The following is a 15,523-nucleotide window of genomic DNA, read 5'->3' on the forward strand; positions in this document are numbered from 1 at the left end:
GATCATGAATAATATGGTGGGAATGGTCCATAACAAAATTTCTCTTAATTACCTTCAATTTAGTAAGACCTATTAACTATAATGTTTATCCAAACATGTTATCATAATAATTATAAACAATTACGCTTAAATTAAGTCAAATCAAGGTAAATTAAATTTAACTTTAGGTAAGATAATTTTTATGGGAAAAGAAACTATCACAATCATTCAAATGTTCACCTGTGGAAATTATAGTTGAGAACAATAATTGAAGCTATATATTAAACAATTAAGGAAAAGTTAATGGAAGCGATATGACTACAACCTACATTAGGAGTCGAGCTAAATGCTTGACCCAGAGAACTCAAATCAAACAAGGATAAGTTTTAAAACTATTTTTAATTATAAAAAAATATAAACATTAGTTTTGATAACATTTACACATAATCATGTTTGAATTTTAAGTTTTAAGAATTTTAGTAAAAATAATTTGAGAGAAAGTATGACATGATTCCAATTTTGATGCTCCATAAAATAGTAATACTTCTAAATGAAATAAAGAGTAATAATATATATGGAGCCTTTTATTACTCACGTATGTTTAAACGTATTTTTCATTAATTTAAAGATTAGAAATGGGTTATGAGTGAAATATATTTGATATAATTATACATAGATGTATATTATTACTTTAATTTATCATTTAGATGAACTTATTGTATCATTTATCATCTATCGAGTTCGTGATGAACTAATTTATAAGTAGTGAATATTTCTCTAAAGATGGTCGAAAATTATTTTATTTTTGAATCGAATTGAATATGTATAATGGATCATCTACTAAAAATATTTCTTAAATTGCGAAAATGAATTGAGTAATTTTTAGCAAGTCAATGTAATTTTCATGGCTAAAATTGAAGAATCAAATGTAAGTAATTTTCATAGATTAGAAGTATTATCTTTTCATCGAGATTCAATGAATTGCTTCATGAAATTTAATTGAAAATCAATATTTGAACAAATGTTCACTAGCAACTTAATTCGGCTTTATAAATTTCCAGAACAAGCCTTGAATTTAGGGTTTAAATTTTGAGGGAAAATGGGAAGCAACTGCCATGAATTATAGATCAGATCAATTTTCAATAAATTTTATTGTAGAAGTACAAAATCATCGGTGAGAGAAACCATATGATGCAAATTTATTATCATATATCTTCAATAAGATGTGAAATTAGAAATTTTTTAAGAAGGTTAAAATTAAATTATAATTTTATAATAGTAAAATGTAATTTTATCATTTTAATAGTTTATATCTTTATAATTTTTAAATAATTAAATCAAATTTTTATATTTTTAGGAGTTAAAGTATAATTTTATCATTACTATTTTAAAAATTTTAAAGAGCTTAAATAAAAAAATTCTATTTTAGAAATGATCGAGGCCTCTATCAGCCCCTAATTTTGCCTCTATTTTCAATATAAAATAAATTCCAAATACATTCTAGATATATGCATGCGAACTTTATACTTTTATGGATTAGTATGTAATTTTGTCACTGTACTTCAAGTGGAAATTAAAATTTCCACTATATTTCACTTTCATTGATATTTGTTATTATTTTTATAAACTAGAAATGATTTTACCATTATACTTTAACTCTATATTAAATTTTGTGGCTTTACTTTTATTTGATTGATTTTTGCCACTAAAATAAAAAAATTAAAATTTTCTATTAAATTTTAATTTAAAATAATTTGAAGACAAAATTTAATAATACATATTTTACTTTAATATTAAAATTAAATAAAAATGTTTATTTTATATTTTTTATTGGCCCTTTTTTTTCTTTTATGATGTATGTATTTTTATTTTTCAAGTTTTAATCTCATTAAATAGAAATTCTAATTTAGTTTATTAATTTTAATATTTATAAATTAAATTATTGTTAAATATTAAAATAGAATATTTGAAAGAAAATTATGTTTTTAAATCATCAAAATTAATATTGAGAGATAAAGTTTAATTAAAATATTAAAGTTGGTGACAAATTTTAATAAAATTCTAAGTTTAGTGATAAAATTAAATCACATAAGAGTTGAATGGTAAATTTAATCGTAGTTTCAAAATATAATGGAAAATTTCAATATTTACTTATAATATGATGACAAATTTACACTTTAACCCTACTTTTATTATTATTTAGTATAGATTAGACTCGCAATGTAGTTTTGAGACACATTTACTCTCAAATTACTATAGTTTTGAAAACTTTCAAATTAAATTTCTCGCTTAATATGAATAATTGAGTTTAAAGTTTAGTATAGAAAACGAGCCCATTTCTTAATTAAACTCAAACAAAACTTCAAATATAAAAATTTTTACTAGACCCCTAAAATTTAGTCATAGAAATCCGCCATTGACTACAAAGAAACAACTACAAATCACCAACCAAATCAACAAGAAACAAGATCCCAATCCCTAAGCAACTAAACTGAAGCAATGGATTATGATATGAGGCAGTGGATTGGCTATCAATTTAGCCAGTTTCAGTTGATGTTTTGTTATGTGATTTTTTTCGAGTGTTTGATTACACTCTTTTTATCCATCCAAGGATGATGTTGTGCATTTGAAACCCCAGTTAAGCTGGAAGTGAAGGAGCCAAATTTGGTGAAAATAGTATTGTTATGGATGTGTATAGCCAATCTGGCATACTGTTAGCTGCTAATCAGAGACTATTGAAGGATTGTTAAACCACCCCAAATGACTTTGTGCCAAGAAACCTTGTTGAACTTATTCCTCAGACACACCCAAACTCTGCTTGCTTTATATGCTCATTGAATCTCTCTAACTTGCAGCATCAATCCTCGCAATTTAAGTAACTTCTTCAAGCCCAACTCTGTGCTTGAAGAGGTTGCACTTGCCCCATCAACACACACAGCTCAACCCAGGCCACCCACATGTAATTTGCCTCTATCAATATCAAGGCTTAAACGTATAAAAAAACCCTTAAAATTTTAAAAAAATCAGTTAAGTCTTTCAATTAAATTCACATCCAACTCAAGCCTGTTGATAACTTAAAAAAAATCAATTAAGCCTTTTCGTTAATAATTTTCGTTTTTGACCACATTAATTGTTAAAATCGATTGACAAACCAATCAGATAGTATTACATAGCAACCCTAGATTTATTCTTTTATTTTTCTAATAAAAATTATAAAAAAAAATCATAAAAGAATCATTTAAGTTCGAATTAAGTCGACGAGCTTAATTGAAATATTTTATTATTCTAAAGGGCCTTTTAAGCCTCAATATCAACAACAAAATTCTCAACATACAAGCCTTATTCCATACTAAAAGGTGTTTAATTCCAAATCTTTCCATTGATTTCTTTTCTTTTTTTTGTCATAACCAAAGTTTTACCGCCAGCAATATTTATTAATCACTTCACCACGGATATTCCTAAAAAAAATAAATAGCTAACTACAAAATATACTCCATTCTCATTAGTAGCGATTGAACCCCTTCAACAAAACTCTACCTCAGTTCTAACGATGACAATCTCTTAAAATACCTAGTGACCAAAGCAACTCCCAAATACCTCACAGGCAGTCCACCAAGCTTCATTCCAATTTACTTTACTATATACTACAAAACAGCTTGATTAACCATGGAAGTAAACAACTCACTATTACCATTATTCATTTGAACCCTAGATACTCTATGAGTTTTCTGTCAAGAAATTATCAGACCTAAATGATACATGGACGAAGATTCTAATGAGTTTTTTAGAGTCTAAGTTTCTAAAACGCTGTTGAATTGGATCACTCTTCTAAGGTGTCGACCTTGGTCTTAAAATATTGAAGTTATTTTGCTTTCATTTAATTCAACAAATTTTCATCGATTGAGTCTTAACTCGATTGATATGGACATTGTTGCTAATGTAAGAGGACGTGGGTTCGAGTGAGCTTGAAATGCAGTATACTCTTATTTATATGTTAGAGAGGAGGCTATAGGTAATTTTAAGTATTATCTCAAAAAGGGAGCAAATATATGATCATAACATATAATGAGATTGTTCAAAAAAATAATAACACACTTGAAAAGCATAAATTTCATACTTTTCCAAATAATCCCATTCATGCTTTAGTTTTTCTTTGGCATAATGATACATCTTTTGTCAATTTGGTCTTTTTTAGGCTAAATTTAATCATAAACTTTTGTAGTTAAATTTGACCATCAACCTTTCAAAAAAAGGGTTAAATTTTTAAACATTATAGCCTACATAGCAATCCATGCATATTTTATGTTAATTTTTATTTACTTTTTTAATTTTGAATTTTTAAAATTTTAAATTATTTGTTGAGGCGATATATAAGAATAATATTGACATGTCCACATGATTAAAAAAATTATGTTTCAGCCAGCATTTGTGTTTAAAAAAATAATTTGACACTTTTTAAAAGGTTAATGACAAATTTAATTGAAAAAGAATGAAAATTAAATTGATAAAAGATGTAAATGTTGAGGGCCAAATTTATTATTATTATTATTTTCTCAAGAACAAAAGAACCTATGAAATATAACCCTAAAAATGGGTGTTCGGTTTTATGCATAGATCTAAGGTTAAGTTCTACGTACTATTACTTCGTGTACTATATTCAAGTTGTAGAATTAATTTTTGTACTTTAATTTGGTCAATTTTAGTTCTAGCTAAATCGTAGCTATTAAATTTATTAAGTTTTAGTATTTTTAAAATTTGATATAGCAAACATATTATCACATGTGTAATAAAATGTCAACTTACTATTTTCATACATTATTTTCTTGAAAAGCCAAATTGAAATTTCAAAATTCAAAAAGTGTAGGGGCTATAAATGTTCTAATTAGATAACATGGACTGAATCTACAACTTTATGCATAGTACAAGACTAATAGCAAAACTTAACCAAACATATTCAACTACTAGCATTCGATGAGGACTGAATTTCCAAAATTCGAAATGTACAAGAACTAAAATGGACCAATTCAAAAGCACACAAACTAAGATTGATCAAATTAAAGTACCAAGAACTAAATCCATAGTTTATACAAAATATAGGGACTACTATTAGAATTTGACCTAAACTTAAAAGCTTTAAAAAGAAAAAGGGAGAGCTGGCCAAGTCCGGCCTTCAGTACGTTTGATCCCGTAAGCGAACAATGAATAATGCATCATTAAACATGGATTTAGGGGGGAATTGGGGGGGGAATTAAGTTTAAATCTATTTCACATGTATAAATAAATATTTTATTTTAAAATTAAATTTCCTTTTTCTTAATGTGAAGATTTGACAAAAATTTTCAACATCCTCATTGATTATTATTATTTGTATAGATTAAATTATTCTTTTAAAAAATCAATTTATCTAATTTAAGTATTTTATTAGTTATGTTGATTGAGTCTTAACTCGATTGATATGCGCATTGTTGCCAATCAAGAAGACGTGGGCTTGAGTACAATAAAGCACATTATCCTCCTATCTATGGGTTGCGGAGGGGATATGTCTAGTTATAGGCATTGTATCTAAAGGAGCAAATATGATTAGAATCTATAATTAGATTATTCAAAATAAAAGTATATTTAATAAATAAAATTCTATTGCCAGTGGCGAACCTAGGGGAGCTGGCAGGGGCCCGGCCTCTTTTAAAATGGAAAGTTTCCATTTAGGCTCCTTAAAATTTTAAATTTTTAATGGTAAAATTACACTTTGGCCCCCAAAATGATAAAATTTTAATTTATTCCTTTCAAAATGTTATAAAGATATAGGCTATTAAAATGGTAAAATTATATTTTTACTATCGTAAAAATATACAATTTAATTTTGATCCCCAAAAATTTTCTGGTTTCGCCTGTCTTTTTATCTAATATTAAAAAATTTCAATTCAAATTTCAAGCCCTAATGTGGGGACAATTGCCTAATTCAAGCCTTAATGTGGAGACAAGTACTTAGTTAAAACCCCAATTTGAGAATAAATACAAAATTTAAGGACTAATTTAAAAAAAATTAACCTCAATGCAAAACGATTACCAAAACTCCAAAATGGATAAAAAAAATCAAACTCATTTAAATTCAAATAATTCAAACCTTAAAAATCAAACTTCTAATAAATTCAAGTATACTACAATTTACACCATTTGCCTACAATAATTGAGACATGTACTTTTACTCTTTTAAGTTAGAGGGTGGGTCCGTCAAATTGGCGACGGAGACACCTTTGAGTCTCTTTAGCCCAATTAATGTTGGATGTAACAATTTCAACGTGCATTTATGTTTTCTCTTTGTTGGCCAATTTTATCCTACGAAAAACATCAATCAAAGTTGAAAAAGCATAGTTGATAACATAAAGAAGTCGTATATTTCAGCTCCAATGGATGCTTAAGCTTGATGGATACTCTAATTCTAGACCCCAACTTTGACCTCAAATACCATAACTACATTATATATATTGATACGTAGAAGAGTGGATTACAAAAATATCGATTCACCCTGTTTAAGATAAAATGAAATATTAATAAAAATAGTGGTTGAAGTTGTAGCAAGGAAGAAAGAAAAAAGAAGTTAAGCTTGGCCCTTTTCTCAAGCTCCTAGTTTTATCGTCCCATTTTTGAGGTATCACATGACAAGTTAGTATTGGTGGATTAAAGGTAAATGACTTTACACTATAAATTTAAATAGATTGTCTCACGTAAGATATGGTAATCAAGACTTAATATGATGATTAATGAATAAATTAACCTGTCAGGCAAATTGCTAACCAAGACTGATTTATGTATAAATATATGTATGTTGAACTACGGAATAGTGGGTGACAAAAGTGATTGGTTCATCTTGTTTAGGATAGGACGAAAAATTGATGCTACGAAAGGAGAAAGAAAGAAGTTGAAATCTGACAAAAAAGGATTGAGGTAGATGGTTGCTTACTTTTGATCTTCTACATGTTGCTTATCCCTTATGGACGAATCAAAGGAAAACATCATTATGCTATAAATTTATTAGATGGCACTATGATAGAACCTGATTATCTCATATGATGATCGAGACCTAATATGATAGTTAAATTAATCTGTCAAACAAATTGTGAACCCAGATATTTCCAATGAGAATCCTCTCCATTTGTTTGGAATGTGATATTATATATAGTATAAAACATACACTTCATTTCATGGACATCCTTTCTCAAGAAACCATGAAAGAAATGTTGACATTTCACTGAAAATCAATTCTCTCTCCAGGCTGAAGGATACACTGCAGTTCACAAGACAGTGACCACAAGCTGCCATAAAAATCTCTGATAAAACACTTTACTATTCAACTATTACTAACTCCAGGCATTAGTGGCACGCCACCCCAGATTGTTATCATGCAAACAATATAAAAATAAAAAGCAAAAAACCCCATATTACAAAAAATAAAAACTAACCAAATCATCCAATAACATGGTACCGAAATTAATTAACTAAGCTCCCTTTCATATATGAAATGATATTAACCATTCAAAATCCAATCCAAGAAAATCTAGTCTCCAAATTACAAAATAAAACCACAACCAAACATCAAAACATCAAACAGGTTCTTTTAGTACTTTAGATGTCACTGTTATTTTAATGTCCCTGATCCTTATCAGCATTATCACCACTGTCACCATTGAATTGCGTGTGCTTTTTAGATGAACCTTTACAAAGCTTGACTGGATATTTAATAGCATTCAACTCCATCTTCCTCAAAGCAGCTTTACCAAGATCAACACCACATATATCAGATAACCTAACAAGGTATAACAATACATCTGATAACTCTTCCCCTAAATGTTGTTTCTCTCCATCTTCCCAACCAGGTAACCCTCTTGGTACTTCGCCTTTCCATTGAAATATCTCAGACAATTCCCCTACTTCTCCCACCTATATAAACAAGCAAAAGGGTGTATATATATATGTATAAACAAGGTGGACTGACAAAAGGGAACACAAAGAACAGATCCAAGATTGTGTTTTTGCAGAGGAAAAAATAAAAGTGGGGTCTTTGACATGATCAGGATTCATATATTTGTGTGGCCCATACAAGTGAGACTCATTTAAGATCAGTGATTCAATAAAACAATACAGATAAAAGAGAAGCAAACAAATGGTACTTGTTTCTACTGTTTTTAACATTACTTTCATGACAATAATTCTTGGAACTCTACAGTTGATGGAATAGCAGTAAAAATCTCTCAGAATCTAAATGTCCAGAATGGGATTTTTAAGACGAACAATAAAAATTTAAACTTTCATAGAGATAACAATGAATAACAACACAAAGCTAACATATTTCTTATAAAACACCACAATACCAAACTGAAGAAAATATGGGTATGGACTTAAAAGAAAAAAGTCTTGAAAAAAGCAATCTAAAGTCAACTTTAAATAAATAATAGATGCAAGATATTCAAATACATACATGGTACATAAAAAAATATTTTAGGGTTTTTTTTTTTTTTTGCAAGTGTAAGTATTTTCTTTTAAAAAAATACCAGGGCTAATAGGAGATTCCTAGGGCTGTGAAACTGATCCCAGTCTCTTTCCTTTGCAAAGTCAGCCATTTTCTTCTTCAGCTCTTCTAAGGTAACCCCTTCTTGTTCCATAAAGCTTGTTTCTTCAAGGATCAAACAACCCCAAACAAGGGTTTTTGTTTTTGTTTTCTTTTTAATGTTGAAAAAATGAAACAAAAATGAAGGCTTCAAAGCAAAAACACTAATCATTTTATTGGCACTTTTTTTTTTTTTTTTGGAAAATATGTGAAGTGAGGGTAACTACCGGGTATTGCCAGTATAGTAGGGCCCACAATGGTCTTTGACTGACACGTGGCTGTGGAATTGGTCTTTTGGCCTTCGCATTTACTTTGTGTATTTTTCTAGTGGGGAAAGAACACATTCTTTTAATTGCAAAAATGTCACTCAAAATAGAGATTATCACATGTTTTTTCTTTCATCTTTCTTTTTTGAAATAAAAAAAATGGAAAAATGTTTATTTTAAATAAAATAAAATAATGGAATTAATAAAGTTAGGTGACTTTTCATTAAAAAAATATAAAAAAGCATGGTACTATATGTGTCAAAAGAAATTATAGTGACAAGAGATTGCATTACACTAACAAGAAAAAGATATGCATGAATACATTTCCATTGAGATATAGTAGACCACCACGTTTTAAATAAGATTTTGAATTTAAATCTTATGGATACAAACATATTAAAAGCGGATTCGATTTAGCTTTAGGCTATAGTACATTAACGATTTTAGACAAAAAAAAATTTGATTTTAGGGTTGAGTGAAACGATTTTGGTGTCCTTAAATAAAGTCTCATATTCAAATCTTGAAAATGAAAAAAAAAATAATGGATGTTAAGCGAAGGCGAAGCTAGAAATTTTTTGTAGATAGAATTGAATTGTATAATTTTATGAGAGCTAAAAAGTAATTTACCCATTTTAATAACTTATATCTTTATAATGTTTAAAAGACTAAATTAAAATTTTATTAGGTTGTAGAGGTCAAAGTGTAATTTTATCGTATACCAGCTTAAAATTTTATAAATTTCAAAGGGTCAGATGTTTGATTTCTCATTTTAGGGGAGTTTGGTCGTCACCCCATGTGTTAAGAGAGTTTTAACTTGTTTAGGAGTCTAATCCAACTCGACTTCTAATTTAATCATAGTCTAATATAATTACCAAAAATTAGAAAATCATCCACCAAAAATGAAAAAAAAATATATATTTTAATTCCATATTACATAATACATATAGCAATAGTAAACTTTTGTAACTTTCTATGTTAAGAAAATTATGGCAAATCCAAAGGGGCTGGCAGGAGTTTCGGTTTTTCTTAAAATGTAAAATTTTCTATTTAGATTTTTATAATTTATAAAATTTTAAATTAGTAATGGTAAAATTATATTTTGCCCGAAAATGATAAAATTTAATTTAATCATCTAAAATTATAAAGATATAAACTATTAAAATGATGAAATAATATTTGTACTATTGTAAAATGTACAATTTAATTCCCACCCAAATAAATTTTCCTAACTTAGCCCTATATACATGCATATAATGTAATTGTAGGTGTAATTAAGATTTACTATATGCATGGTAATATATATATATATCTCTTTAGCGACGAATGGAGCAAAGTTTGTCACCCATATTGTACGTTGGGTTGTATTGATAGATCACATATAAATGTTACATGAAAGCGACAGGTTGTGCTTCAACAGTGTGGATATATCTTTCCCGATGGCACCGCCATAGGCAATTTCACATCATTTCTTTTATCTTTTGTCTCATACGTGTACTATTTTCAGAAACTTATAGTGACGGAAAAGCAGAAATAGATGATTTACATGGCGAGGAAGAAGCGTATTAGCTTAGCTAACATCCGTTAGAACATTGATTGATTGAGCTGTTCAAATTAATTTTTTTAGTAGTGTATTGTCGTAATCATGTTACTTTAACTTACCTTTTACCTTATCAAAAATTTTGAACAATTATCATTAGATTTCCGAATCGTATTTCATTGAATAAATGATCTCGTTTTAAATTTTAATTTTTCATCAACTATAACATCATTTCTGAATGTTCTAGTATTCATTTTCTTAACAATATTATTGTAAATTCTAATTATGCTCTCCTTAACTTATGAATAAAAGGATAATACATTTGAGCGTACTCGAATCCACGTCCTCCTACATTAATAACAATACATATACCAATCAAATTAAGACTCAATCGATATTAAAACTTTCAAATTTAAAATGACCCTAATCTAAAATTAATTCTAATAAAAAATAATTTAAAATTTTTAAATTCAGATTAAGCAAACCCAATTAACAATGTAGTCAAAAAGACTACAATGATAAACATCTTCTTGAAATTAAAACTCAATCATTCTGATCAAAAGGCCTAATTAGGTGGAAACAATTTTCAAAACATTAATTTCTTCCCTCAAGCCAAACTAAAATAGCCCCCCAAATCAATTTAAACTTCGACTGATCCACCCCAAGTTCAGTCAAATATTTATATTTTATTATATTTTTTTAAAAGTAAAACTTATATTATATTATATTATATAGTAAAATGTGAAAAGGGAGAAGAATGTCGGTTGGAAAGCAAAGAAATAGGGCTTATTAAAGTTTAGGATTTTAAACCCTGTAATAAAAAATATAATTTTATAGAAAATTTTAAAAATCTTCGTACATGTGAGTAGAGTTTTTAGACTCTATAAGTAGGGTGTCTAGAACTATTTGTAGTTTCTTCCGAACACATTATAAATTCTAATCATACTTTCTTTAATCCATAAATAAAAGATAATATATTTTAACGTACTTAAATTTACTTTATTTTACATCAATAATAATATTTATGTTAATTTAATTAATATTCAATCTACCACTTTTATTATTATATTGATTACTTTCCAACACATAAATTAATGATAAAAGAGAAAAGAAAGCAAATTAAACGAGCGAAGAATCTGCTTGGAATTACGACTTATCAAAACCTGGAGATTAAAAGTGTAGGACCATAGAAGAGTGCAATTATTTATTTATTTATTTAACTTTCTAAAAGATGGGTTTTATTACTTTATTATTTATTTATTATTATAATAATAAATTAATAATATCGAGTGATTGACACAAGAGTCAAATTGACTCAAAAGTCACAAGTCATTATCAATATAATTCTAGGCCAATGAAGTAGTGGTAGCCATCATCTCTAATATTTGAATACAAGTTTATTCAAATGCTTCATAATTATTTTAATTATTATTATAATTATATACTAACTATTTAGGTAGAATATCCTAAATTGAAAAGAATTTTCGAACAGGAAGAAGTAGGGGGAAGTGAGGAAGAAAAAAACATAGAAATAGAAACTATTTTCGAAACGAAAACGGCTAACTAGGAATAGGGGATTGAAGAAAATACTTCTTCTTCTCTTTTTTTTTTAAGGAAAAAGTGGATTCAAGTAAAATCGATCAAATAAAAAAGTTACGAGTGACTAGAAAGAAAAAAAAAAAGGGCAAACTCAACTTTCGTTTTAAAGAGATATTACTGTAAAAATAGATCAGTTTATGAAATTTCTTATTTGGATGGGAATTAAGAAAGTTTGAAGTTAAAATATTAAAAAGAAGATAAATATTTATAGTTTGAGATTATGTGAATATAAAATTTGAAATTATTTAATTTTTAAGATTCATAATTCTCCGTTTCAACAACGTCATTTTCAATAATCATGTATAAATGCTCTCTCAATATTTATTAGTATCTTTAATTAATATTTAATATTTATAAACACTATTTAAGAAAAACCCAAATAATAGTAATAATAATAATAATGAGGGTCTCAATCATACCATTTGGGGAATGGCTGTCTTTTTACTAGTAGATAGTGGCACATTAAGCCTTTCCCATCATTCATGGTAATGCACTAACTAGCTTACAAGCTAAAAATCCAAGAGCAATCACATTATTAAAATTTCATTTAATAATTTAATTGATTTATTGAGTCTTTTAGAAAAATTATATTAAATATATATCTCTAATGTTTTCTTTCATTTTCAAACTAAAGTCTCTTTTAAATAAAAGAAATAATTATTTTTTATTTGAATAATGAAAATTTTAAATGAGAAAAATATATCAATTATTTGATTTTCTTGTTTTAGAAAGTATGTAAAAAATTGAACAAAAATTTTTAGTACTAAAACCTTCAAATTTTTAAAATATTAATTAAACCCGAAATTTAATGTGAATATCCGTCAACGATGTCAAATCTAGGTTAAGAGCTAGTTAATCTTTTAGGCTTATAATTTTTTGTTTGTCAAAATTATACTTAACATCTTTGATTATGATATGATAAAAAATATGAATTAAATAATATATATAAATTTATAAAAAAAAAATAATAAAATTATTAGTTTATTAAAAATTATATCCAATATATGATACCATTCTCCACCATCCGAGCTGACCGACACTCAATAATAATGCTCCATGGGCCATGACCCTAGGCCCTAAAATTGCTCCATTTTTTTAAATAAGAATTTTAATAATTCCAATCAAATTATGAACTTTTTCCGTATTAGATGATTATATGTAAAATATTTTTATTGTTTAATAAATTTCTTTGAAAATATTTTCTGGAAGTAATTATTGGTTAAATAAATGTACGTTAGATATTTTATTGACTTTTTATTATTATTTTGTATTGAGTTTATTTTATTGTTTGAAAAATACACTTTGCAATGTTTTTGTGTGTATATATTGCAATGTTTTTTTATTATATATAAATACATTAAATTAAACATAAAAATAGTTAAATTTTAAACTATAGTCATGTGTTTGATAATCATTTTAATTATTTATTTAATATAAAATTGTAATAAAAAGTGTTGAATGAAATAAGTAGGTATATAGCTATTTATCATTTAGTGTATAAAATATTAAGTTAATTTTATTTTATTAAAATTGAAATAAAAATAGATATTTAAATTATCATATTTATTTTTCATCTAAAACTTTCCAAAATAATATAAAGTATTATATTAATAAGATAAATTAAAATAAATAATAATTTAAAATTAATATTTATTTTTATCAAACAACATAATTAAGTTCTGTGCTCATATTTATTAATTTACTAAAATAATTTTTATTATAAATTTAGAACTTATGATAGAACTTAAATTTCTAGTTTATCAAACACACTCTTAGTTTCACGCATATCATATGTTCATGTAAATGATACAATGGAAGATCCATGTATTGATGTTAATTTTAGGGTAAACTACACCCTTAGTCACTAAATTATGGATAAGTTTCCGTTTTGGTCATTTAACTAAAAAAAGTTACACTCTGATCACTAAACTCTTTGAAAGTTTCCATTTAAATCGTTGAACTATTCAAAAGTTTTTATTTAAGTCACTCGGTTGTTAAGTTTTTTTCTTTTAAATAATAAGTTCTACCAGTGAGTTCCAAGTGATGATTTGACGATCGATACAATGGATTAATACCCATCAATAAGAAAAATAACATACTTTAGATCCAAGTTAATTCAACCACTAGTGTCAGGGATCAGAGAAAAAAGTTGTTTAAATTTTGATTAGCAGATTCATGACTTTCAAAGTTATTTCGTGAAAAAAAATGAATAGTAGAAGAGGAAGGGAAAGGGAAAGAAAGCTTTCAATTGGTGCAAGTAATGCAAACAAAGAAAACTATATAGCATCGATTTTAATAGTCCAATGACTTAAATGAAAACTTTTGAATAGTTCAATGACCAAATTACAATATTTTTAGTTAAATGACCAAAACATAAAGTTACCCATAATTTAGTTGAGAAAACATAAAGCTAAGCCTTACTATGACTTTAAATCTTGACGAGGATCTTGTAGCCTTGGGCCTTAACCATGTTGATTTTTTTGAAGATTGGTTTGCAAATCTAACTCAATTATGCAAGCACCACAACAATGTGAGAAATGCACATCTTTAGTTGGCTATAAGATAGATAATTTGTCTTATCTTGGAGGATCATATCCATGTTTTGCTTTACACCACCGCTTTCCCTCTCCCAGGCCTAACATTCATCCATAAGGTCTCAACTTACCATATATTTTTGGATAAATTACACTTGTAATCACTTAGTTATTGGTAATTTCTTTTACTACTTAATTACAAAAAATTACAAAATGATTACTAAACTATTCGATTTTTCTTTATTTTTGTGGTCACTAACGGTTAATGGGCGAATGAAAAGATGACATGTCAACTTTTAAAATTGACATAATAACAACTTCAACCCTCAATATTTATACGTGTTAATTTGGTCTTAAATCTAAAAAAATTAACCCTCAACGTTTACACATTGTATACTTTGGTCTCTTTTTTTTTTCCAATATATTATTCTTTGTGACTCTTTCACTTAAAAAGCTAAAAAAACTATTAATTAAATTTGACTAGAAATATACCAAAAATAAAAACACCCGAAAATTCAATATAATAATTTTTATATTTTAAACTTAACCCTCAATGTCATTAATTTTTTTATATCAAGAAAAACTGACATAATGTATAAATGTCGAGGGTTAAAATTACTATTATTTCAATTTTAGAAGTAGTCAAGTTATCTTTTTATTAGCAATTTAACTACTGGTGACCAAAAAAGAAAATTTTCAATAGTTTGATGGCAGAAAAGAAAAATTAAATAGTTAGGTGACCATTTTGTAACTTGTCATAGTTGGATGACTAAAAAAGAAATTCATGAATAGTTGGATCACTACCAATGCAATTTACCCTTGATTTTTTTTTCCTTCAAATACAAAATTATGGAATTTTATTACAATATTGTAATAATAAAAAATAAAAACACCATTTCAATATTGTAATATAAAAGAGATTTTTTACAATATTGTAAAACTGAAGAGATGATAAATTTCTAATTTAGCCTCATATTTTATAAATACAAGGGACCAAAACCAC

At 26.9% G+C, this 15,523-nt stretch overlaps 1 protein-coding gene across 1 annotated transcript; it reads right to left on the reverse strand.

Moving 5' to 3' along the window:
• Positions 1-7,467: 7,467 nt before the first annotated feature.
• Positions 7,468-8,791, reverse strand: LOC108475578 (uncharacterized). Its single transcript, XM_017777558.2, has 2 exons — positions 8,529-8,791; positions 7,468-7,917 (listed from the first exon to the last, which is right to left on the reverse strand). Exons 1-2 carry the CDS (start codon positions 8,754-8,756, stop codon positions 7,621-7,623), a joined length of 525 nt encoding a protein of 174 aa, XP_017633047.2. The 5' UTR covers positions 8,757-8,791; the 3' UTR covers positions 7,468-7,620.
• Positions 8,792-15,523: the final 6,732 nt, after the last annotated feature.

Source organism: Gossypium arboreum, chromosome 3 (assembly GCF_025698485.1).
Source record: "Gossypium arboreum isolate Shixiya-1 chromosome 3, ASM2569848v2, whole genome shotgun sequence".
Classification (NCBI taxonomy): domain Eukaryota; kingdom Viridiplantae; phylum Streptophyta; class Magnoliopsida; order Malvales; family Malvaceae; genus Gossypium; species Gossypium arboreum.

Coding starts and splice junctions, on each gene's coding strand:
- LOC108475578 (XM_017777558.2), bottom strand. CDS start 8,756: ATGATTAGTGTTTTTGCTTTGAAGCCTTCATTTTTGTTTCATTTTTTC. Junction 7,918..8,528: donor GGAATCTCCTATTAGCCCTG/GTATTTTTTTAA, acceptor TTGTTTATATAG/GTGGGAGAAGTAGGGGAATT.